At 44.2% G+C, this 24,975-nt stretch overlaps 2 protein-coding genes across 6 annotated transcripts in view; both read left to right on the top strand.

Moving 5' to 3' along the window:
• The window catches only part of LOC143139082 (AT-rich interactive domain-containing protein 1B-like), a 147,256-nt gene extending 142,934 nt beyond the window's left edge, over positions 1 to 4,322 (top strand). For all 4 annotated transcript variants that reach the window (XM_076299638.1, XM_076299641.1, XM_076299640.1 and 1 more), the window contains 3 exons: positions 78 to 840; positions 1,087 to 1,217; positions 1,404 to 4,322. In XM_076299638.1, the coding sequence (XP_076155753.1) occupies positions 78 to 840; positions 1,087 to 1,217; positions 1,404 to 3,431 (2,922 nt within the window). In that variant the 3' untranslated portion in view covers positions 3,432 to 4,322. The remainder of the gene's footprint in view (positions 1 to 77; positions 841 to 1,086; positions 1,218 to 1,403) is intronic.
• Positions 4,323 to 9,008: 4,686 nt separating this feature from the next.
• LOC143139084 (palmitoyltransferase ZDHHC14-like) overlaps positions 9,009 to 24,975 on the top strand; it is a 54,069-nt gene continuing 38,102 nt past the window's right edge. For both annotated transcript variants that reach the window (XM_076299642.1, XM_076299643.1), the window contains exons 1-2: positions 9,009 to 9,430; positions 10,387 to 10,674. In XM_076299642.1, coding sequence (XP_076155757.1) covers positions 10,436 to 10,674 — 239 coding nt within the window. In that variant the 5' untranslated portion in view covers positions 9,009 to 9,430; positions 10,387 to 10,435. The remainder of the gene's footprint in view (positions 9,431 to 10,386; positions 10,675 to 24,975) is intronic.

A 24,975-nucleotide genomic window follows, 5' to 3' on the forward strand; every position in this document is an offset into this window, starting at 1 on the left:
TTTTAAGTGTCGTTTTCACGGCATATGTTTACACGGTATTTGATCATGTAAGACTAAAGGTGTGTATTTCGCTCTAGGGCTACAAGCGGGCTCTGGATGGCATGTACGGCCCCCCAGCAAAGAGGCATGAGGGGGAGATGTACGGAATGCCTTATGGTGGTCAGCAGGCGGACATGTACAGCCAGTACGGCAGCGGCTACCCTGGTCCTGACCGGAGGTCAATGCAGGGCCAGTTCCCTTATGCCTATGGCCGAGAGCGCATGGCCCCAGGACAGGGCCCCCCACAGCACAGCATGTCTGCTGAGATGATGGGAGCAGGGCCCCCATCGGCTAACAGCGGTGAGGTTCCCAACATGTGGCCCTCCAGGACAGACATGCCCTACCCGTACCCTACCAGGCCAGGCCACTCCTCACAGATGCCCACTTACCCGGGCATGGGCCGTGGGGACGACTTGGATGGCATGCGGGGCGGTCCGGACGGCCAGTGGCCCGGGCACCGCGGCCAGCCCCCCTTCATGTCCACCTCCTCGGGCTCGATGGCAGCCATGAGCTCAAGGCAGCCACCGTCCTCCTACCAGACCAACCCGTCTATGGTCAACCACGTGTCCCGAGCCCCCAGCCCGGCCTCCTACCAGCGCTCACTGGAGTCACGCATGTCCCCCAGCAAAGCCTTCATGACGCCCATGAAAATGCCCAAGCCTGGCATGCAGATGCACAGCGGCGGACCACAGGGCCAGATGCCACCCAACCTACGCAAAGACCTCAACTACCCACTGGGGTCCGTAGAAGGCACCCAACCCATCTTGAAGTCACGCCGCAAGCTTACCTCAAAGGACACTGGTATGGAATCCCCTCTAATATGCTTCTCACTGTATATGTAAAGCATCCCATCTAAATGTTATGAACACCTCTACTATTGAGCTGTCCCTATTCATTCCCTATTAAATCTTCACTTTTGCTCCGCAGTGAGCCTGACTTGTTAAACTTCCTCTAGAGAGATAGGAGAGAAGTGACATCCACCTCCATGAGTCACTTTACTGAGGAAGCTGAAACCCAAACTGACTGGAGTATTTTCATCTCCCACAGGAACCCCAGAGGCCTGGCGAGTGATGATGTCCCTGAAGTCAGGCCTGCTAGCTGAGAGCACGTGGGCGTTGGACACCATTAACATCCTCCTGTATGACGACAGCACTGTGGCCTCCTTCAACCTCTCTCAGGTAGGCACACCTCTGCATGTGTCCTATGATGTCTGTTCTGTATTAGCACTGTGATCCATGGGTAAATATTGAAAATCCTACTATCACAAAAATTACACAAAATCATGTCCCCCTACTGATGAAAGTGACACCAACTGATCAGTGATCACCAATTTCAACACTAACAGTTGCTTTTATCTTTTGCAGTTGCCTGGCTTCTTGGAGCTCATTGTGGAATACTTCAGAAGGGGCCTCATTGAGATTTTTGGTATCCTAGAGGAGTATGAAGTGGGCAACGTTGGGCAGAAAACCCTGCTTGGTCCTGCCAAGGAAGAGAAAATGGAGGAGGACTCGGCTACTGAAGACGAAAGCTGTGAAACAGTGGTGGAGCAGAGTGCCCCAGCAGCGACCGACACTGTGGAGTTCCCCCCCAGCGCCCCAACAGCAGAGGTCCTAGCAGCCCCAACAGTCCCAGAGCAGAAACAGGAGGAGACAGCAGCTGAGGACAAAAAGGAGGCCCATGAGAAGGAGGAGAAGGAGGAAAAGGAGGCCCAGGAGAAGAAGCTGGAGAAGAAGGAGCCGGAGAAGAAGCTGGAGAAGAAGGAGCCGGAGAAGAAGGAGCAGGAGAAGAAGGAGCAGGAGAAGAAGGAGCAGGAGAAGAAGGAGCCGGAGAAGAAGGAGCAGGAGAAGAAGGAGGAGGAGAAGAAGGAGGAGGAGAAGAAGGAGCAGGAGAAGAAGGAGGAGGAGGAGGTTAAGGGAGGAGAAACTGTTGAGGACACCACAGAGAAGGAGGTAGAGTCTTCTCATGAGCCTGAGCCGAAACTCAAGCAAGCCAGCAAGTACGATAAGCTCCCTGTCAAAATAGTCCACAAAGACGATTTCCTGGAGGACATATCAGACCAGCTGGGCCATGTTCAGGAGTTCTCCAGTGGCCTCATTCACTGGCAGGTTGGTGGCGGAGACTCAACCGCCCACATCCAGATGCACTTCGAGAGACGTGATGGAGACATCCACAAGCCTGTGCTGGAGAGCCAGAGCAGCACGTCTGGGCAAGAGAGCAAAGAGAAAGATGAGGAAAGAGGGAGAAGCATCGTGGCCACCATCGATGACGTGCTGTCCTCCCACACAGGACCCTTACTAGAGGCAGATGATGATGGCGACTCCTCCACCTCCTCCTACCGCTTCCGCCTCCATCAGGCACAGAGTCAGAAGGGCCTCACCCTGCTGGAGGACGAGCCTCGCTGCCTGGACGAGGCCCCGTTGGCCTCGGCGGCCGGCTGGCAGGATGCGCTGGCCAAGCGCTGCATCTGCATCTCCAACATTGTCCGGAGCCTGTCCTTCATCCCTGGCAACGATGGCGAAATGTCGCGACACGCCGGCATGGTACTGCTCCTGGGCCGCCTGCTGCTTCTGCACCACCAGCACCCGGAGCGCAAACGGCAGATGTCCCCACCGGCGCTGCCCGGTGACAAGGAGGAGCCGCAGGAAGAGCGTGGCATGGCCTGCAGCAAAGACGAGTGGTGGTGGGACTGCCTGTCGGCACTGCGCGAGAACGCCATGGTCACGCTGGCCAACATCTCCGGGCAGCTGGATCTGTCGCTCTATCCCGAGAGCATCTGCATGCCCGTCCTGGACGGGCTCCTGCACTGGATGGTGTGCCCATCGGCCGAGGCCCAGGACCCGTTCCCGTCGCTGGGGCCGCACTCGGCGCTGAGCCCCCAGCGGCTGGTGCTGGAGTGCCTGTGCAAACTGAGCGTGCAGGACGGCAACGTGGACCTGATGCTGGCCACGCCACCGCTGGTGCGGCAGGAGAAGCTGTTCGCCACGCTGGTGCGGCTGGTGGGCGAGCGCAAGCAGCAGGTGTACCGTGAGATGGCCGTGGCGATGCTGTCCAACCTGGCGCAGGGCGAGCCGTCGGCCGCCCGCGCCATCGCCGTGCAGAAGGGCAGCGTGGGCAACCTCATGGGATTCCTGGAGGACGGAGTGGCCATGGTGCAGTACCAGCAGAACCCCCACAGCCTGCTGCACATGGGCCACCCACCCATGGACCCGCCCAGTGTCAACATGATGTGCCACGCCGCCAAGGCTCTGCTGGCCCTGGCCAAGGTGGAGGAGAACCGGCCGGAGTTTGTGCTGTTCGAGAGCCGGCTGCTGGATGTGGCCATCTCCTCCGTGCTGCCTTTGGCCGTGGCGGCCATCACGTGCGAAGTACTTTTCCAGATCGGCCGCTCGTGACAGTAGAGCCACCCAGGCCAAGAGACTAGAGACCAGACTGGGAAAATCACACGGAAATCAGTGATTTATATTTTTATTTAAACAAAAGAAAGTACAGAACACAACACATGTTTTTATATATGAAAATAAATATAAATCTATATATATATGTGCATATCTTCTCTGCATAATTAACATTTTCATTTGAGGATTTGAAAAAAGAAAATGAAATAATTTTAATACAAATATTTAATACTTGCTGTTAATGTATGTCAGTGTTTTGTTTTTGTTTACCAAAGCTGATGCTTTTTGTCTTTTGAGGAACAAAACAAAGTTTTGTTTCTATTTCATTTTTTACATTTTGGAATTTTATAAATGTTCCTGTCAGCACCTGTGATTTTTCTTTCGGAGGGACAATTTATTTATGTTGTGAAATTTTGTAGATAGAGCTTCTGTTTTGCCAACTGTTAAAAAACACTGATTTTACAAAGAAAATGTAATGTATCCATCTCGGAAAAAAATGAGTTGTGCAATAGGATGTAGGGTAAGTTGCCTTATTTTGGGTAACTTTGAGATGTGAACTGTCAGTCTTTGTTTGTAACAACATGCAGTCCATGATTTTGACCATGGGTAGGCGCTGTTGCACCATTATATGGGATAAATAATCGTCTGCTTTTTTCAATCAAAAATGGGCTTACCAGCCTACTTGCTACTATCATTGACACAGACTGATTGGAAAGTCTTGGAAATAGCTGTTCTCTAAGCACTTGTATCGCTTCGATCCTGCCTCCCCCCCTTCCCTATGAAGATGCTATGTGTATATATAAAGTTGTACATCGGAAATAATACTTATTTTGTTTTCATTTGAATTTTAAGTTAGTTCACTATGTCCTTTTTCAAAGATGTGGTACTACAAACAGTGATTGTAGTTTTTAATAATTAAAGTTACTGTCTTTGTTGTTATAACTATTTTTATCATTGAAGTTATTTCTTAATTCTGGGACCGGAGCACATCGGGGGAGCACATCGGGGCACTGATCTAACCCACTCTTGCCTTTGACATGACCGTTAAGACCTCCTCCAGACCTTGCATGACGCGTGACCTTTTATTTTGAGAATCACAGCTTGGTAGGAGAGAGGTCAGCAGACCAAAAGCCTTCTAAAGGAATACATGCGGCCACATGCTTCCCACCATTGTGTTGAATAGGCAGTTTCATTTGCAGTCCAAATCATGATCATTGAGAAAGGGAGAGTCTAATCCACTAAGGGTCGGTATTTACCTTGGTTGGCATCTGTGTCCTGTCGCTGTTACATGACAGTTAAAAGGGACCTGGATAACGGATCTGTGCTGCTGTAGAGTGCCTATCACATTTCAAGAATGTGATTGTTTTTATCACGTTTCCCACATGATAAAACAGGCCTCTCATTATTACATTTAGGAAGATTAGATTGTCATATTATGACATATAGAATAGGTGTACTATGACAATCCCATCAGATGGAATCAATCCTCGTTAATGTATGAGGAATGTTCCCACTCTGTTGGAATGACAGTCTGCACCAGCTGTTTGTTGTAAAGAATGTTCATGTTCAATGTAAAATCACAGCATGTCAGGTGCTCTAATCTATCTAGCTGTGAGTGGATTTTCCCAAAAGGATGCCAGCACCTGCTTCCAACCAGAAATGATTGCATGCACATACAGATGGATCCATCTTGCATCTTCCATGCAATTATCTAGTTATGTAATGTAAAAATAGTAAAACCTTTAAAGGGCTATAACTCAAAATGGTGCAATACAATCTCTACCTGCAACATAGTGACCTATCCTTTATGATATTTATTAATATTGTAATCCCAAAGCATCTGCTGAAGAAACTTGAAAAGACGCGGATATACAAGTGCATAGGGGAAGTTCAACATTGTTAAAAATTAGATGTCAAGGGCTCTGTAAAGTGTTCACATACGAAGGCGTAAGACACCGAGACATTTGTATAAGCTGTGGAGCAGCAGTCTCTATAACAACATTGTCAATAATGCTGATAATAGTTAGAAACTCAAAACATGTCATTCCAGAAACTTGCTCATTCTGCATCTGCAGCCAGCTCTTTTAGAACATTCTTAAACATGTCTCCAGTCATTTCTTGCGCTTGCAGGTTAGACAATCTTGATCCAGCCCTTTTCTCTACACTCAGCTGTCAGCTCTGAGTAGTTGGCTTTTTTCCTTTCAAACGCTGCCTCCACTCCCTCTTCTCATGTGATCTCAAACTCTGTCGTTGTTGAGGTAGACCACAGGGCTGGTTGCAACAGGACTGTCTTTTGATGACGCTTGCAGTTATCGTCTTATTTAAACCTCTGCCCTGGCACAAAGCTAGCGGGCCCAGAATTGATCAGTTAAAGAATGTATCCTGTTTTTTCCTGAAATATGCAACTATATGGAACTCTTGCTGCCATAGCTCATTAATATCAAATGTAACCAGTTCCCCAATGGGTTTAAGTGGCAGTGTTGCCATGCCCTAGTCTACTAGACTGACCTCAGGGAGGTGCCACACCTCCAAAACACATGCAAAATTTTCGGGTGTACTTCCAGTTAAAAGGGAGGATTTCCTTACCATTGTTTTCGAGTTTTTGAGTTGAAGACATTCACAAACAGTAAGAACTGAGTTTGCTCTTAGTTCAATCATTGTTTGTCTGCACTAATGTTTTTATGTGATTGTGCAAGCAATTCAACACACCCTGTGATGTCAATGCCCTATTGGGTATTGGATATTCCTATTCACCACAAATTCATTCAGTGCCAGATTTTGATTTATGCACTTCAGTTATCCTCATTTGGATATACAGTACCTGCTACATGTTACCAATGTATCACTATGGACTACCCCTCACGATAATAAGACTATGAAAGAGGACTGTCCCACAATCCCTTAAATCCCTGTGTCTTTATAGCCATGTCATGAAATGGTCTGCTGTCAGTTCTTGAATTGATGAAACTCTGCTTCATAAAAATCACAGTGAGAATTGGACAGCTAAAGGCTTTGGAGCATCTCTGTGAGAACTTGGTACGATTTTAACACAAAACCAAATGCCAAACCTGAGTCATTGAAATCAACTTGTGAAAAGGGTTTTCAATGAGATTTCCTTCTTGCTACTGTTGAAGCACCATGCAGGGAACAGTAGTTTTGAATGTGCTTAAAGTTTGACGTACACTGTCATTGCGCATCACTTGTCTTTGTGAAACTGGCATCCTACGCATCAGCATATTCATACAGCAATGATGAGAGCATCCTATTTGTGGATGGATAGAGAGGCTGGAGCTGTGGGAGGAACAGGGGCTGACTGACTCTTAGAGAGGATTTGCCATAGTGGGCAACTTCCCACACAGCTATGAGTATGAGTGAAACAGCAGCCTGCAGCCTACACTAGGAGATGGGTGGCTGTGATGTAGGCTCTGACGTCCCATATCTCCTCTTGTGCTTCAGTTTACATCCCACAGTGTGTGAGTAGGTGTTGCGGGCAGTGGGTAATTCATTCAGTGAAGCGATTCTCCAGATAAACCTGATGATGGACTGGACGTAGACCTGATCTAACACTGATCCATTAGATCTGCATCATATTTCAGAGCCAGCTTTGTTAAGTGTGAACAATCAATGTAATACACAATAGTACGGAACACTCAATGTTGATATTCTATTACACATACTGCACATTATTCATTACAGTTACATATAATTACATGTGCAATGGTCATAAATTACATCTTCATCATTTAGTCTAAGTTTTAATAATATAGTCCACCAATGCTATGACAAACATTGCAGAGCATATCAGGTAGCCTACTGACATAATTTGTCCCTGTGACCTGAACTAACCTGTGGATTAGAGCTCATTAGAGACCTCTGCAAACAGCTGTGGCTTTGCTAGGGATTACTCAGGGAGTTTGTGTCTGTTTCAACAGCTTTGCCTTTACAATTAAATTCAGCCTAATCCAATATATTTCTGAGTATGATTCATTCAAAACCCAATAGGCCTCCAAAGGTGAAAGGTCATGGAACTAGATATCATCACTGATATCTCCTAAAAACAGCAGAAAGAGAAAAACACAAGGGAAAACAAACAAGAAAACTCCAGTATAATGAAAATTCAACTTCAGTTTGGTAAGATATTGACCTATAGCATAGTCAACATAAATACAGCTAGACTGTCCATTTTTTAAACTGAAATATTTTGTCTGTTGTAATAGTCCAGAATGTTTCCAGTCTAGCCAGTTTCTAGTCTATCAAAAACATTGTTTGGCTACATACTAAAAGGACTGATATATTTTTTGTGGCAATAATAGTATACACTGAAAGTTATGTCAAATAGCGCCTATACAGCCCATCACACACAGCAAATACACTTTTACAAAAGCCAGCAATGCAAGTTTCATATCACAAAAATGTACTTCCTGTCATAATCATTCCCTCACAAACTGATAGATGCTTCAAGAGTCAAACACAGCCCAGTGAAAAACTTGGCCTTGGGAGTCACTTCCAAACCCAACAGCGGAGGCGAGTGAGGCCATTCCCAGGAAGTGGGAGTGAGATAGATGGGCAGAGTGCATGGGAGTGATGGACTATACACAGAGATCCTGGGCTGCCCCTGAAACATGGTCCTCAACATCACTGTAATGAAACAGTTCCCGGTGTGTGTGTGTGTGTGTGTGTGTGTGTGTGTGTGTGTGTGTGTGTGTGTTTCTGTAATAAAACGAGCAGCTGAGGCACATTGTGAGGCACATTTTCTCATGGAGAAAATTGTGTAGTGTGTTGTGTAAAGTATAACAAAAATGTTTAGTGTGTTGTGTAAAGTATAACAAAATATTTAAATTTCCCAAATGCTTGAACCCCATCAGCTTTTTTTCATCTGGAAGGGATCTGGTCCTTGTTATTTTACCCTACACACTAAATAGGCTATCACATTCTCAAAAAAGGCAAGGTAACCTGGTAAAAAAAAGGCCTGGTAGCCTAGTCCAGTGGTTCTCAACCAGTCTGCCATGAGGCACAGTGATGTGTGCCGTGGAATTTTGAGGAACCCAATACAGACTCATGAAATAGGCTTCATTAAATGCTTCTTGATTAAAAAGTTCACTCAACATCAGGTGAGTAAATGCCACTCACTGTGGTCTCAGCTCATGAACAAACTGTATAGAGAAACATATGGGCATGAGAATGAACACTCCTGTTATTGCATAGATAATGTGTGTGCCATACTTTACAATCAGTAACCATAAGCCATGTGCCTTGGCGTTTTGGTTTGATCTTTGGTGTGCCTTAGCCCCCAAAAGGTTGAGAGAACCTCTGGCCTATCATGCAGTGACCCTATGTCACTAGTGATCAATAAGCAAGGGCATGGGTGGCGAGCCTGCACCTTGCTGCTAAGCTATGCAGGCTATCCAAACCAGTCAAGTTGATTCCTGATAAGTGACCCAAAACCTTTTCATGCTGAATAGGTCTTGGGTATAGGCTACTACAAATCCCACAATCCCACCGTCACAGCATTCTCTGAGGTGCTCAACTGAGTTGTTTAATGTAGGAGTGAACACAGACAGAGACAGGGGACAAGCTTGCCAGAGGGTGGCAGTGGTAGAAGTATCAGAGGGAGGGAGCTCTCCAAAACAACGCGCACGTCTTTGCGAGATGTAACTTTTGCGAATATAACCAGTCGCGGTGTTGAAGAAACGTGGAGGCACTGTGTTTAACGTTAAAGGACGTCTGGGGAATGATGGGCAAGCAACCAGCAACAAGGATGAAGCGTCTTCCTCGAACCATTGCATTCGACTGAGTGGGTGTCCAAGGAGGCAGTCGACCCACCCAATCTTCCTAAATGTTTGAATGAAGCATCTTTATCTTTTCGAGCGGGTTCATATCAAAGGAATATACTTCAATCTATTTTCGCGGGAGAAAATGTTGCGCTTGGTTTTAACAGCTGCTCGAAATAAACCTGGATAACACGAGGAATAGTGCTACAGCAATAGAGCTGCCTGGTGAGTGACAACTAACGAGAGGGAAAACCTGGGTATCAGAGCAGGCGAGGCAAAGAGAAAGCAGCTAGCTGGCTAGCTAGGCAGCTAGATAAGTTTATTTTCTAAACTTATGGATGTGTTTTAATGTGTAGTGCATTGCTTTATATAACAGTTGACCTTTGAATGATCTATCTAGGTAGTTGAATAGGTTGTAGAGAAACTTTTCTTAGTGTACCCCAGGAGTTGCTCGTAAGCTAGCGGTAGCTTACTAGCTATTGTAGGTATCGTTAGGTTAACATTTGCTAGCTGGCTCTGGTACCTACAGGTATCACCCTCACGTTATCCAAGCCACTATCTGACGTTAATAAAGACATTTAAGTGGAGGAATGTCACATAAAAAGCTTTTAACATCAGCCGGTCATTCTGGCCGAGGGTGACATGACATACCAAGAAGACGTAGATATGTGTTATAGAAAGTCAAAATAGTTAACATATTTTCTGATGAAAAGAATTGAAAGAAACTAACATAATACAACAAGCGTTCTAGCTAACGTTTAGATGGCTAATTTTTACGTGATGATTTATTATTAGGATTCTTAATCTTAGGATGCTGAAGCCATATGCCGAAACACATAGCCAGCTCATCCAGGCTTGAGTTATTTCATAATGGTGCAGAAGCTGCTGTCCTCACCATTTGAGTTGAGATGTTTGTTTTAATTAATTTGACAGGACGACCAGGACAAACTAAGATTACAAAAGTGCATTGTGGCCAGTGGGCACCACCGATCAGAATACAGTTCACGAAAAGCCGCTGTCATCACAAATGTAACTCGAGCATAAACTTAGGACACGTTAACTTATGATAACGTTATATGTAACGTTAACCTCAAAGAGCCTGACAGGGCAAGTTGGCCAGAACAGGTTAATCTTGTAAGGTTGATATCAAATGACCTTCACCGTATCTTCTCTGTTGACAGCTTCACCTTTGGATTCCCTTGAACGTTTGCAGTGTGCAAGTCCTCTTTGATGCACCTCGGGGTTGCTGAGCCCATGCGAGAGTGCGAGTATAGTCAGATAAGCACTCGCAGCTCCACGCCGATGGAGTCCCCGCACAAGAAGAGGTCCCTGAGGAAGAAGTGGCAAGCCTTCCCAGGGCGGAATAAGTTTTACTGCGACGGGAGGATTATGATGGCGAGACAGACGGGTGTGTTCTACCTCACCCTGGTCCTCATCGTTGTCACAAGTGGGCTCTTCTTTGTTTTCGAGTAAGTGCATCTGGGGCAGTTAATGCTGCCGGTTCTGTCACGGATTCACACTGATTGATGTAATATTGCTTGTGTAGCGGTAATAATATCACAAAGGCCAAGCTCCATCATAGTGACTGTGATACCAGATAAGTAAGTACTAATTTTAGCTGCTTAAAAAGAATTGTGTAATCTAGTAGGATGGTCAGTTCAGGAGGCCTCCTTCCCCTGTTCCCATATAATATCACATCACTGTGTGATATCACTGCCACCCCCACCCCGCCCCTCTCTTTTTGATTTATGAACATCTACTCACCCCTACCAGAATATCTAAACATTCCCAAGTGCCCAATGCACTACTAGAAGACACAGACAGTAGTGTTTTATAGCTGCCCTTCCTGTGACAGGTTTGAGTCAGTATGGCTGGAGTGGAGGTTGTGTGTGGTATCCTCTGTGTGTTTGTTGTGTGTGGTATCCTCTGTGTGTTTGTGTGTGTGGTATCCTATGTGTGATTGTTGTGTGTGGTATCCTCTGTGTGTTTGTGTGTGTGGTATCCTTTGTGTGTTTGTTTGTGTGTGGTATCCTCTGTGTGTTTGTGTGTGTGGTATCCTCTGTGTGTTTGTTGTGTGTGTGGTATTCTCTGTGTGTCTGTGTGTGTGGTATTCTCTGTGTGTTTGTTGTGTGTGGTATCCTCTGTGTGTTTGTTGTGTGTGGTATCCTCTGTGTGTTGTTTGTGTGAGAGAGTGAATTTGATTGATTAAGCTTTTGCTCACTGTCATCCAAGTCATTGCAGAAACAAGTCACCTATTTCACTTGTTATACTGTAACTCTCTAAATCATCTTTGTGGTGATGGTATACCTCCAGTAAACTGGCACCACAGACACTGAACTTGACTGCCTCCCTATCCACTCTATGCATGCACGTCATGGATAAGGAGGTGATGCCGATGTGTACAGAGTAAACAGGAAGTTCATCTGCCCGTATTAACGATTGATGTGCATAGAGCCCATTAAGCAGATCTATGTGTAGACAGTAGTGAGATCCTGCACTAATGCCATTAAGACATGACCAACTCTAGCCTGTATCATTACTAAGCTGCAGTCATCCTTGTGTATTCCATGCATGTTACAGTGCTATCATTTTGGCTCAATGTGCAGTATGCACACCTTCAGAATTGCATTGTTGTTGTTTTTTTTTCTATTCAATGGTTTATGTTGCAGCTGCTGGATGAGTCTGGACTTAAAGTACATTAATCATTGAATACAGGGTTCACATATAGGGTTATGAGTAGCAGCAAATTGCCTAAATGTAGTTCTTTCTGGGTGTGCAGTGTTCTCTGCAGGAAACTTTGATGTACAGTATGCATGCATGCATGCATGCAAGTCCATATTGCTCTGCTGGACATCTCCTTGTTGTGAACTTCCTTGAGGAGGAGGATTCAAGTTCACCATGCTGCTAGGGTCTGTGCACAGCATGCTCCAGTCAGCTTCTCTTGCTTGTTCCCCAGATTTTGAATGTCTGCTCCCTCATCATGGAAGAGCCTTGTAGTTTGCTGCACAGAGGACAAAATAGATTCTTTTGTAATGCTGCGTATGCAACAGGGAAAAACACACTTCATGTTATTCAGCGCTGTTATACAAATTTTAAGCTCTGTCCCTTTCACTCACTCTCTGGGTTAAGGCAATACAGATGTGCAGTATTATTGATTCATTTTTGTTTTGCTTTCCAGTTGAGATCTCAGAGCCACCAGCTACTAAGGATGCAGCCTTTTTGTGTTGTGGCTTTTTTCACATCTTTTGTCATGCCCTCTGTTGCTGACGTTTAGTCGGCTGCCGAGAGAGAGAAAACAAACATAGACTGACCGATGAAATTATACTAGGGGAAGAATAGCTCTTTTTCTTGTTTACTCTTTAGTCTCCAGAGGCCTGATATTAGCCCAGAACCCAAGCACTGACTTTTCTGTGTGTTCTGTTGTATTTGAGTAGACTCTCGCATTGACCTCTGCGTCCCTTTATGTTGGGATTTGAATGAGTGGTTCAATCTCTTGCAAAAAAGATAATGAGGTTTGTTCATGATCATTAGCATATTAGTTGTCTTTTGTTCATTTTAAGAACAGTCCTTCTTAATTTCATTCAGTGGAATTACTACACAGACGCTAAAATTTAAAGTAAAAGCCAGTTACTGTGTGTTCTATCAATGTTGTCTACAGTCAAAAATGTATTACAAAGTGGCCTCACGGGACCAAAAATGAGACATGTTTGGTGGATGATTGCCATCTAAAACCCTCCCAAGTCCTGACAGGTGCATTTACTTTCTAACGTTTCTGAACAGATCAATTCAGAATTTGATCTCAGCTTTTATGGTTGAAAAGCTTTAGAAGTTTAATGCCAATTCTTTAACAGTTCTCAGCCACATAGGCCCAGTTCTCAGTTCCTTGGCATACTCAATTCTCTCTGAGGGACCCCGTTCGATGTTGTAATGACTGAGAAATCGTAGTGGACAGCCAGTAGTGGAGCCTAAACTGAAGTCAGGCGAGGAGAGGGAAGACTGATCATCCCTCACTATCATAGGGACTGTAATCACTCGGATACCATGAAACGTTTCCTGATGCAAATTGTTGTTGATGGCCTGTGTTTTCCCCTCTGCAGCTGCAGTTGTCCTTTTGGCTTCAGTAAGCAGACTGGGCATTGCTCTGTGAAGCCCCGGGCCTGGCAGAGCAGGATTTCTCACCATTTCTCAGCCTTGTCGTCCTTGGGTTCGAGGGACAAAGTCGATTGAAGAGGCAGACTATGAGCTGTGGGGGCTTGGATCTGGGTCCCAATAAGACAATGGATTAATGCTGATTCAGACTGTTTCAAAAGTTTGGCCTAAGTTCTATCAGTGGAAGCCACTGAACTCTCAAGTCAAAACCTGTAGTCAGTAGTAGCAATCAGAGGAATCTCTCTTTTATAGTGGTACAGGGATATCCTCTGTGGTGCTCCAATCCTTCAAAGTAAGACCAGGCTAGCAGAGCCTAGTTAGTCAGTTTGTCCTGCTAATTTCCTTGCGTCTGCCCTTTCAGTCATGAAAAAGATGAGAGAAAGTTGGTGTAAGATAACAAAAAACAAACACGTTGTCTTTAAAGTAAACACATTATGATGTCATCTGCTCTTGGTTTACTGTCCTCTGTTCATAATGTGTCAGATCTTGTGAATAACAGTAGACTTTCTTGCATTTAAGTTAATTCATAATGTAAAGTCATTACAATCAGTCAATCATTTTCTTTAGTTGCTTGTATTTCTATCCTGAATGTGTGCTGTCATCTATGTGTGGCACTGAAGATGAGTGAGTAGTTAAAACAGTAAGGTTTTCAGTGAAGACATGTTCATAACACAGGAATCCAAATCTGTCTGGACGTGCACAGCATCTCCCAGTGTTTGACACACAGAAACAATCCCTCAAGCCAGCTTTGTCTGTGGTACTGAGGTTAGGGAGCATTGTATAGAATCTATTAGCTTAACATTTTTCCTCTCTTTATGATTGTCAGGGTCTTTTTCAAACAGGGCGCAAATATGGTGGAGCCCTTTCTTGTTTACATGGTCCAGATTTCACATTGACATCTTCCATCTTCCTGTGATGCTGTGTGTATGGGTGTTTACAGTTTAGATTCTGGAATGCTCATCAGTCACTATTGAACCCTAAGCCAAGTTTATTTAGTCCTGGCTGTCCAAGTCTAGACACTGATGCAGATGAACTTTAGCCAAAGAAATAGGCCTGTAGTATTCTTCTGCCTGACATGTAAAAAGGTTTCTGCTTTTTATATATATTTTTTCATTCGGTATTTGAATATGTTGCATGTGACCACCACCGCTGAGCTTATGTAAGAGGAGTTCCTATGCCTGTGTATGAGTGGGCGTGCTACGGAGAAAGAAGTGTTAGGCAAGCAGGATCTCGTCTTCCTCGCCCACACGTTTCTCTCTCTCTCTCTCTCTCTGCCCTTCTTTTGTTCCTAATCCCTATCCTGTGTTCTGCCCTCCTCTCATTGCCGCTGCGGACGCCTGGATGCTGCGCTCAGACAGCTGCCTTTGTGAAGCCCCAGCGGTGAGGGGAGGGCCGCAGCGTCCCTGGTGTGGGCTCGTTGACTGGCATATCAGCGGCCTTTCATAAACCTCTCTAAAGCTGGTGATTAAGATCGACCCAGGAGCTCAGCAGTTTTTTGGGGCATTGTGCACAAGCCTCTGGATGACTTGAAAAGGAGGGCAAGAGAAGGAGATTTAGTCATCAGTAGCAAATTCAGCAAAGCCTCTCAAGGGAGGAGACTCTAAAGGGACGCATTAGGCCCACGGAAGAGATGGAAGTTGGGGATGATCCTGTGCTGATCACTTGTGTGTTAGTGAAGTATTTCCCTAGCAAGTCTTCTGCACGCTGTTCACACATACAGCATTTATAACTTTCAATCTGAAGTCATTTGCATTCACACTGTACTTACATCTAAGATGCATCCTTCACCCACTGAATAATGCAAGGGTGTCATTTCACATAACATGTATTAATTTAGCAGACAAATATGAGGAATAACGTTCAAGCACCAGTGCAGAGGAGAACCCTAGGTAGGAATTAATACTGCATTACTAGAGGATGAGGGTGCAGACATTATAAGTACTTGTAGAAGGAGAATGTGGGAGAAGAACATGAGGGTAGAGGAGGGAAGAGAGGGAAGTGCATAAGTGTGTTAGGTTGTTAGGAGGGGAGGTATCCGTGGAAGAGTTGGGTCTTGGAGAGGTACAGTATGGCCCTGCTCTGGTTGCACTTTAAGCATCATGTATGCAGATTGCTGTCATTGTTTAATGAGCCAGTCCCTACTAGCATGGTCTCATCTAAAACAGTATGATAAAGCCAAAACATGATGATTTGGTTTACGGCCCATTTGGTTTTTGCAATGAAGTTCTCTCTCATTATGCAAATACACATCCGCCCAGCTGCTGCTGTGTGCCATAGGGAGGGAATCTATTGTCTGTGACATGTTATGGAATCAGCCTCCAGCCGGAGGCTCCTTTAAACAGGGCCTCAAGATTCTTTAGCAACATCTAAACCACTATCTTGTGTCTTATGCATAGATAGTAAAGATTTTCCTCTATTATCAGTGCATAAAGAGATTTCAGTGTAAAAGATGAAAGGCAGTGATAGGAGTTGTCTATACATTTCCCTTGAACTGACAATTGAGTCATAATAGCAAATTTATGTCCTCCATGAGTTTCCTTTAAAACTGTGATCCCTATAGATTAACTAGATATTGAACAACAGGCTCCTTCACTGAATGGAAGAAAAGATAAATGATTGAGTTCTCGCCTTTTTTCAGCCAAGACACAAGGTGCAATCATCCTGTGCTTGGATCAGAAGCAATAGTAGTTGGCAAACTGCCGTTCACTCATTTGTTTTGCCATACCGGTGGAAAGGTGCTAAACATCTTCGTCATGGTCTCTCTCAGGCACACCTGCTATTATCACCTTACACCTCTCTTTTTGTTGTCTCGTCAGCAGTCACCTCAGCCTTCTCCCTTGTTATTATATTGATAGCATGACCTAATCAGTTGCATTTAGCTGATAATGATTTTGCTCTTTGCTCTGGAGATACAGGTGCTTCATTGTCTCGATTAAAACATTTTTGAACTTCCTGGACAATCCTTTTCAGATTTGGCATGTCTCTGCCTTTAAACTCTAGTGCAGTCATGCTGGCCTCAGGCAATGACAAAAGGAAGTTGGCTCCCTCACCTCCCCATCAGAGGCACTTAAATTGACAACATCTATTTCTCACTGGCTGGTATAGCCTATTAGTCCTGTGCAGCATTTGCAGGGAAGTTAATGTATCTTGCTTATTGTACAGGGGCCAGATTTATTGGCCAAGTGAAAAGAGTTTGACCTACTGTGCCTAAGGCAAGTTGTCATTCTGTTACATAGTACACAGATATTTTCAGAAATTAGCTTAGTTTTTCTCATTCAGTTTAATGTTTTAATTAACAGCTACATTTGGTCTAAGACCAAATAGACACAGGCATTCTGGAGAAAAGCAAATACTATTTTTTGACTCAACCCTTTTATTTCTCTAGTGACCTTTGCCTTTCACCTCTTTGTGTTCTGTGTCATTGTGAACTATGAAATCAAAAGTTCTTGCATTGGTTTGAGAGAAGCATACTACAGACAGAGGTTTATGTACTAGGCCTTTTCTATCAGTTGGCTTGTTGGAGGGTCACCACCAGGTCTCCACGTCCTATATTTTGACCTCCTTTCCAACCCTAGCCAGACCAGGGTGGAAACAGCTGGTTATCATCCTATGCCACATCATAGACCTGCACGCAGAGCACCGCCTTGCCTTCCTGTAGCCACCACCACTGAAGCCAGCTTTTCCGGGTGAAATAGTAACAAGTGATGTTGAACTTTCAGCCCCCATTTCACGGCCGGTCTGTGTAAATATTGTTTAAAACCGAAGCCAGTGAACTGTGCAGTGGTTATATAGTCATCCAACTGATGTGCTCTGGTACTCATGCTGTAGAGGTCTATCAATGCTAAAGGTTAGTCAGCCACACTGGAGTGTGTCACAAACATTTCCTCTCATCATGGCACCACCCCTCCCCAGTCTCTTCCTCTCTTGTTTTCTCTGCCCATTTTAACACACAAAGCGCTAGTCGCCTGTGAGAGGAGCGTGCCCATCAGGACGGCCACTCTGTCTCAGCACCAAGCCCTCAGGCGCCAAGACAACCGCCACAGCCTCTCCGATGTTTGTCATGCAGAGGCTTTGCATTGTCCGGTCTCAGTCATGCATCAGCAAGTGCAGCGAGAGGGTTTGGGGCAGGCCAGAGTTCTTGAGTGAAATCCCAAACCTGTCTTTAATATTTACAGGTCTGTTGTTTCACACCGCAGATCTTGTCAGGCGAAAGACAGCCAGAGGAGTTGTTCTGCTCAGCTGACCTCAGTGCATACCAGTTGTTCAGATGGTTTACTTGAATCAGAAGCATCATTTTAATATAGTTTGATGCACTCCATCCCAAATATAATGCTCTTAAATGGGTAAGAACATATTGAAGTCTCATAACAGTATATGACAACCGCGTGTTTTCAGATTTTGCCATTAGATTATCTGCGCCTCTGATACTCATGTTTGGCTTATTTTTCACATAACCTTTGCATGGGTGAATAAGGTCAGGGGAAGGGAACTTTGTTTAAAGCAACTCCACAATCTTTCTGGCTTTTTTTTTTTTCATTCTTACTGTGGTCACGTTTTAGCAAAGCTACTTTTGGCTTAATGTGAGTACAGTATGCTACAGTTTGCAGAAATACTGTGAAGCTTATTTACTCTACAAACTGTTGGGTTTCAGCCATTTTTAAGATTATTGTAGTGGTACTTTGTTCACATGGATTATTATAATGATTTCCTTTTGGTGAGTTGTCGTGACATTGTTAAACTGGATTAGCCTAGATTTTGTCAGCCATTTACTGCCGTGACCCTTTCTGTCCCTGGCTGCTTTTCGTCCAACACAAAAAGCCATTCCAAGCTTGGACATTGTGCTTACTTCTGATGACAACAGCTCCTCTTTTAGTTGCATCTTAGGTTCCATGTAGCCGCCTTTGTCTGTGAGTTGTGTCATGACTGTCTTGTTGTGCTCTGGCCTGTGGCGTCTTTGTTTGTTTGCATCCATCAGCAGACTAATTACAGGCTGACTGCAAGAATAGTCCACACAGTCGATTGTACACACAAGGATCAGTGCCCTGTTGAGGTCTTGTGCCAAGCCTACTGAAGCCTAACTCCCCATGCCTAGGTACAAGCTTTGTGTACGGGACAAAATTCCATCTCTGTATGACTTCTAATATATATTTTTTTAGACAATTGTTGAATGAATAGCCTAATCTTTCATGTTTTGTTTCATGGCTTGACAAGAGCAAGTCCACTCTGTTGTGATTAACAAGCAAGTAGAGGAGTGTGCTTGCATCCACCCCTTCCTGGGTGCTTATAGATCGTAGAGCTATCAATCCTCCTCTCACTGGCAGGGATGGCTCTAAGACAGGGGTTTTGATAAGGGGCCCTGAATCCTTACAGGCTGCTTGGACAGATGAATGCTGTGAAGCCATGACTGTGAAGAATCAGCAGCCGGGGGCTGATTCAAGTTTCAATGATGGGAAGTTGGATGAGTGGTGATATGCAGAGGAGCTGCACTGACCGCATCTGGTGTTCAGGGAATATAATAGTTGGTGTATGGTGCCATGTGATGCAGGGGAGCACCAAAGCTTCTTGGGATGCCATGGCAGGTATCAATTTTCCTCCAGCACTCTGCTGTTGGCCGTCTCATGCACAACTCTGTTGGAGTTTTAATTGGCTTTCAGAGTGGATCATTTCCGATGAACACCAGCTAGGGTAAATTTTTTATGTTCATTCTTGCTATTCCCATGAGGGCAGAGAGAAGGCCCATAACAGATCCTCATTAGGCTTTTTTGCACAATGTCTAAATTTTCAGCTTCCAGTGTATAATTTTGTATGACTTCAAAAGTGAATTAGTTTATTCCTTCCAGCTGTTCATGTTTCAGATGAAGCACTGAGCAGATGAAATAAATAGCACCATTCCATGACAGGAGGCCTGTTTTACCTCGGCAGTTATCCAGTTGATGTGGATGTGTTGGGACCAAGTTACGTTACATTATTCTTATTCCTTTCCTACATATTGTCTCCAGACATCCTGCCGGAAAGACATAGAAAATCTGCCAGTTGTAAACTGGCAACCACGTCAAGATGTCAGGCTATTAATGGTGGGGGTGGGTCATCATTGTAGGGGCTTTAAAATGGAAAGTGACTGAAGATTATCAAACCCAAATAAACACTCCAGTCTTCCTATGTGGCTTGCAGCAGTGGCCCTTTTAACAGCCATTTGTCTTTAAAGTGGAAGTACTGGAAAATCAGTCCAATTAACAAAATCCCACACACAGTATAGTGCACTTTCATGGTGCAGCAGATAGTGAGACAAACTCCTCAGAGTTTTACTTGTTTCTCACTTGCCCCTGTTTTATTTGCTCTCTCTTTTGCTATAAAAAAGTCTTAACATTTAATGAGAAACTGTAAATCAGTTCTTGTGAAAAACAAGCCTATGCGTTCTACTTTATTTCACAAGAATACCTTTGATGCATTTGAGGAACATGCTACTTTATACCCACTGCTGTTTGAGTGCCACGACATATGGCCTTTTATCCTGTAATCTGTAATCACTCAGCCGTGATTTACTAGGGATACCAATGCTCACAGGAACAAAGATAGTTTGTCTGCATTTGTATGCATGATTAGTCTACTTACTGTATTCCCTAAAGATCTCTCTTAGATCTTCCAGTCATGACCGATAGGCTATGACTTTGAAATCTTAACGTTCATGCAGGATTTGACACCTTTTTTACTTTAATTTAAAGTCCACCAAAATATCAATGCTGCTGTCTATTTAGGTAGGCCTATTTGACCTGGCTAAATTCTGGTCACACTCCAAGCAGGTAGCTTGTGGATGGGGTCTGAAGGAGAATCAGCTGTGATTGATTCAAAATTACTTGGCACCCTTGCTTTTATAGTTACAGCACTACCTAGATGCAAAACAGCTAAAATGGAAGTGAAAAACAAAGCCTAGCTTCTTGGAGTCACCCAAATCTATCATCAATGTTACCAATCTGGTGGTGGCCATAGAAGATATTAGTTCTACTAAGACTAAGGAGACGGGGATACAATGAAATCAATTGAATCCTGAATAGGACTTACATCAGAACTCCTTAAAAGGAGGATATCAGCCTGCATGTAGAATTAGTCTTTGTTCTAGACCCGTGTGTAAACCGGCAAGCAGCAAGGTCATCTCAAATTCTACCGATGGAAGAAGGTAGGGGCAAGGAGCCTACTACCCTTTATTAGCCAAATACAGGGACCAACTAGCGGTGCAGGTGGAGACATTAGAGTCGGTCAGTTTTAAAATATTCATGACCTTCCTTTTGGTTAGAAGTAATTAAATGAATGACCTAGGCAGCATGACTTCCTAGTAGGGCTTTCACCTAAGCTATGAAGTAACAAATGAAATATGTGGCTACGAGTCTTCCTGGTAGAAGCTACAATTTCTTGGTTCATTTTTTCAAAACAAAAAGTTGTTTCACTTTCAGTGATGCAAGAGGCCCTCAGTTTCATGCAAAAAACATAATTCAGCAGCCCACAAATCTGCTGAAATCATCTGTCTGTTTAAGACTGTAATGAACTGCCTCCTTTAGAGACCTTTAAACCAGTGCCGGAGCCCTGCTAAAGCCGGGTAAATCACCCTTTTTCTGACCCAGCCTTCTCAGGCTCCAGCCTGAAAAAGAAGGGAAAATCTTCCCCTCTATTCAGTTCCATTACGTTCGGGCAAGCATAGGCCTTTAGAGAACAAAACGGATTAGTGTACTGTGAGGACTTTTCCAAGTGAAGTCCAAAACGTTGTTTTCACTCCATATAAAAGCATTGGCTAAATCAAAGGCTGAATTAGTCATGATGCTCCCTCATTGGAAGAATGAGGTGTTTTGTAGTTCTCAGTTCACTTCTTGCTTACACACACACAGGATTTGGGAAAGCTGAGAGACTACGAATGGAATTTTTTCTCTCTTTCTTTCTTAAAGTAGGTCAGAGTAACACTATAGCCTCTGACGCCAAAGCGCCAGGATGAAGTCCAGGTGCGGTGAAGTCAGTTTCACCCTAAGTGAAGGTTAGTGTGACTAGATGATATAACTCAGTGTAGTGTTGGAAATAATGAGGACAATTAGCATATTTCACATTAAACCTAATAGCCTAACCAAATGCACAAAGGAAAAGCCAAAGCTGTAGATCCATTCTATAACCTAATTTGCAGAAATGTCCACGTGTATTAATACACATTGAATCCTAAATCATGAAATTACATTTGTCACCCTTGATTGATTGTACTAAAATCATTCAAATTATTCACCCTTACAGGAAGTCTTTCTTGTCCTCTCACTATTTTGATTTGGGTAAATCACTCCATACATCAATCACTCCATATATCAACCCCTCCCATAAAATTTTCATGCTGCTCTGATACCACTTCCAATACACATGCACCATTGCTCCAAAAGGAAGAGCGAAGGGAAGTTTATGTTAGGGCACTATTTTTGCCAGCGAGCAAAATTTTTGTTTGTATGCCTTTTGTGGCTCCAGGATTCTTACGTCTTGTAATTGAAAACATGCATGTTTGGCTCCTCAGTCAAAAAAAGTCGTAGAGCCATGTCAGAGCTGGCATTGTCTCTCCCACTGTTGGGCCCCTTTTGTCCATCGCCATGCTCAGTGCCCTATTTCGGACATCTGGACTTGTAAGCAGTGGGCTGACCCTATGATGAATAGGGCTGTTTGTGATAAACTGCCACTGTTGCCTTCAGAACAACGATTCTCCAAGAGAATTGTTCAACTATTAATTCTCTTTCAGAATGGGGCCCTGGCGGTTATCTTCAGCGGTGCCTCACAGTGTTAAAGAAACGTTTTTGGTGATACGAGCTGTTGTGAAAATGGTGGGAAGGACAAAAAAATAAGCAGTGTTTGTTTTGAGGCAAAGATTTCCTCCTTCCAGAGCAAAATGTTTTCATTTCCTTTCTTGGGCGTCAGGTTTTGATGTGGCGCCTAGCCTTTCCTCCCCCCTACTGTGTCATGCTGGATGGCTGTGCTTGATTGCCAAGCTTTTGGTCATCATCAAAATGAGGTGTCTAGGAATGAGGAAATTGCAGTGATTTTAATGGGTAATTCTGGACTTCCTCAGCATCTGATTCTGACGTCTATCATGCTGTCCACCCATCACACAACTGGCTTGTCAGATGTCAGTTTCTCATTAATTTTATCCAGAATGACAATCCCTGCCAGTGTGAAAAGGATTAGTTTGAGGTAGTAGACTTAGTTGTTGTATTGTGTTTTGTTTGTATGAGTGTTCTCTGTTCTTTCCATTTGATATTGTGCTGCATTTAAAAAAAAAAAAACTGAGACCGAGTTCACTTTGAGCGTACAGATGAAGCAAGATGTTGCTATGCCTCTCTCTAACCACATGAAGAACTGTCCCGGAATAGTAATTACTCCCATCTTGTTTGCTGCTGTAATCCCAACATCGTTGGTGGATTCAGACTGTGGCATGACAATGTAAGGATACTCTTTAAAGAATGGGCTTTGTTTATGCCCCTCATTGACAGCTCACCAGTTAACACACTCCTGTGGTTGTTACCAGGGCAACCATCTTGCCCTAAATGTACCATGTCAGCCACAGTGGATGGCTTGTGTTTCTATGGCGACGCAAACCTTCCAAAGTCCACACTTAATTCTGAGCCCTCTTGTTTTGTATTTCATAGCAGGGGGGGTGGAAGGCAGCAATTATAGATAGTGAATTAGGCAGGTTTTGGAACAGGATAGACCCAGCCCCGACGAAAATGAAGACTTTTTTTTAATGTCGTCCATCTCATGCTGTCGTTCATGAATTGAATAGCTACTCATATTTCTTTTTCAGGTCTTCTTCACTTTCTATATTTGTTGGACATGTTCCTGTGCGTTATGCCATTCCCTCTGTTTTCACAAGCCATCTGTGCATTTATAGCTTGTTCAAATGCAACAAAAATAGACAGTGTGAAGCTTCCAGTGGACAGCGCTTTTAATTGCTCGTCACACGGGCTGAAAAGGCTCTTGCTTCACTCCATAAGGAAGTTGAAATCTCATGGTAGAACAGCAGTTGTGCATTCCCTTAAACTATTTTCAGGTCTGACTTGTGGAATTGCAGCCCTGCCTCTTGTTCCTGTCAGAGGGATACTGTTCCTAATGAAACAGATTTTCTGAACCGTGAATTGCTGTCAGTCTGGGTTTAATCATCTGGTCTTGCTTGTGTGCAGCTGACCACTGACACCAGTGCACTGCGCTGTAGACCCAATCACTCTGATGATGATGAAGTCTCCTTTCATTCCTTTTGAAAAATCTAATTTTGACTTCCACAGAAGTACTAGCATTAGGATATGCAAATGCAGGAAACTGACTTTGCTTATCAGGTCAACTAGAAGTGGCATATTTATTACAGACCCATGGTAGCTCTTGTGCAATCTCTCATTAGCTTGTGTAATGCCCAAACACTCAGGTCTGGTTGAGCAAAGATTGAACAGGCAGATAGATCCACTAATGCCTTTGGACATTGATTTCTCTTGTGTCCTTGGAAATGGCAATCAACATTTGATCCACACTTCAATCACATAGGCCTTACAAGGCAGTAGTAGTCAGTCTGGTTGCATTTGTTGTGGTGGCTTTTAGTGTCTAGTGAAATAAGCCTGCAATGTTGATATTTGTGAGCGGTCAGTGCTGCATGGTAATGTTCTCCCTCACCAACCTTGAGCAACTCACATAAAGTAGGTTACGTTTCGCTTACTCCAACACCTCACATGGACTCACACAAAGGATACTGTCTCTCAGGTTGCTCCTCTCTGTTTCACAGTGCAGTGTCCATTGCCTTTTTGTTTCTTGCGATGATTGAACCACGGTGAGTTATTGTGCAAATCAGGCTAATGTTGGTTTTATGGCCACTGTCGCCACTTGAATTCATATTTTGGAAAATTGGCCATAGATTTCAGTCCATTGGTCCTCTGCCTGTTGGAATCAAAGTGTAACTTTGAGGCATGGTTTAAGACAACATTCCAAGAAGTCAAGCTAGTGTGCCGTTGAAAGTCTTGTGAGAGTGCCACAGGCGATTGTTTTTCAAAACATCCTGAAATGGCATTTGTATGATTAAGCCTCTCTCTTTTTGTGATCATGCTGTGCAGAGATGTTTTCTTGGAGAAAGTGTGGCTTGGGTCAGAGTACGCAGTGGTGTCCCACAGGGGTGGCCAGCAGAGCTCTCTTGGGAGGTTGAGAGTGAGACCTCTCTAATGGATTACACACGGTCTGCCTTGGATGCACTTCACTCCTGGTATCCAGACTCTCAAGGGAAGGCCAATTCCAAGGCTCATACCAAAGTTTGTTCAAGGAAGAGGCATCCCTCAGCCTAAAGGCGTAGGTCTGTACTCCAGCCTTAATCCCAATATACTCCAAGTGGAACATTTTGTTTTTCTAGAAGTGGGATTGTACTGCAGATATGGTGTTATACCACTGAATTTAGGGGAGATTCATCAGAAATGGCCTAGGATTGCATAAACTACTCCTCTGTTGCGACTCATGTTGTGCAACTGGATGTGTGGCAGGTCATCCTGTAAGTTACTGCTCTTTGAGCTGTCCTCATATGCCCCAGTGTTCCCTCACAAACGTCCTGCTTGTTATACGAACAGTCCATACCAGCAAGC

The sequence above is a fragment of the Alosa pseudoharengus genome, unplaced genomic scaffold (assembly GCF_046254945.1).
Source record: "Alosa pseudoharengus isolate Yale_2024_CS ecotype anadromous, Long Island Sound unplaced genomic scaffold, YU_APseudo_1.1 YU_APseudo_1.1_scf_22, whole genome shotgun sequence".
Lineage (NCBI taxonomy): Eukaryota > Metazoa > Chordata > Actinopteri > Clupeiformes > Clupeidae > Alosa > Alosa pseudoharengus.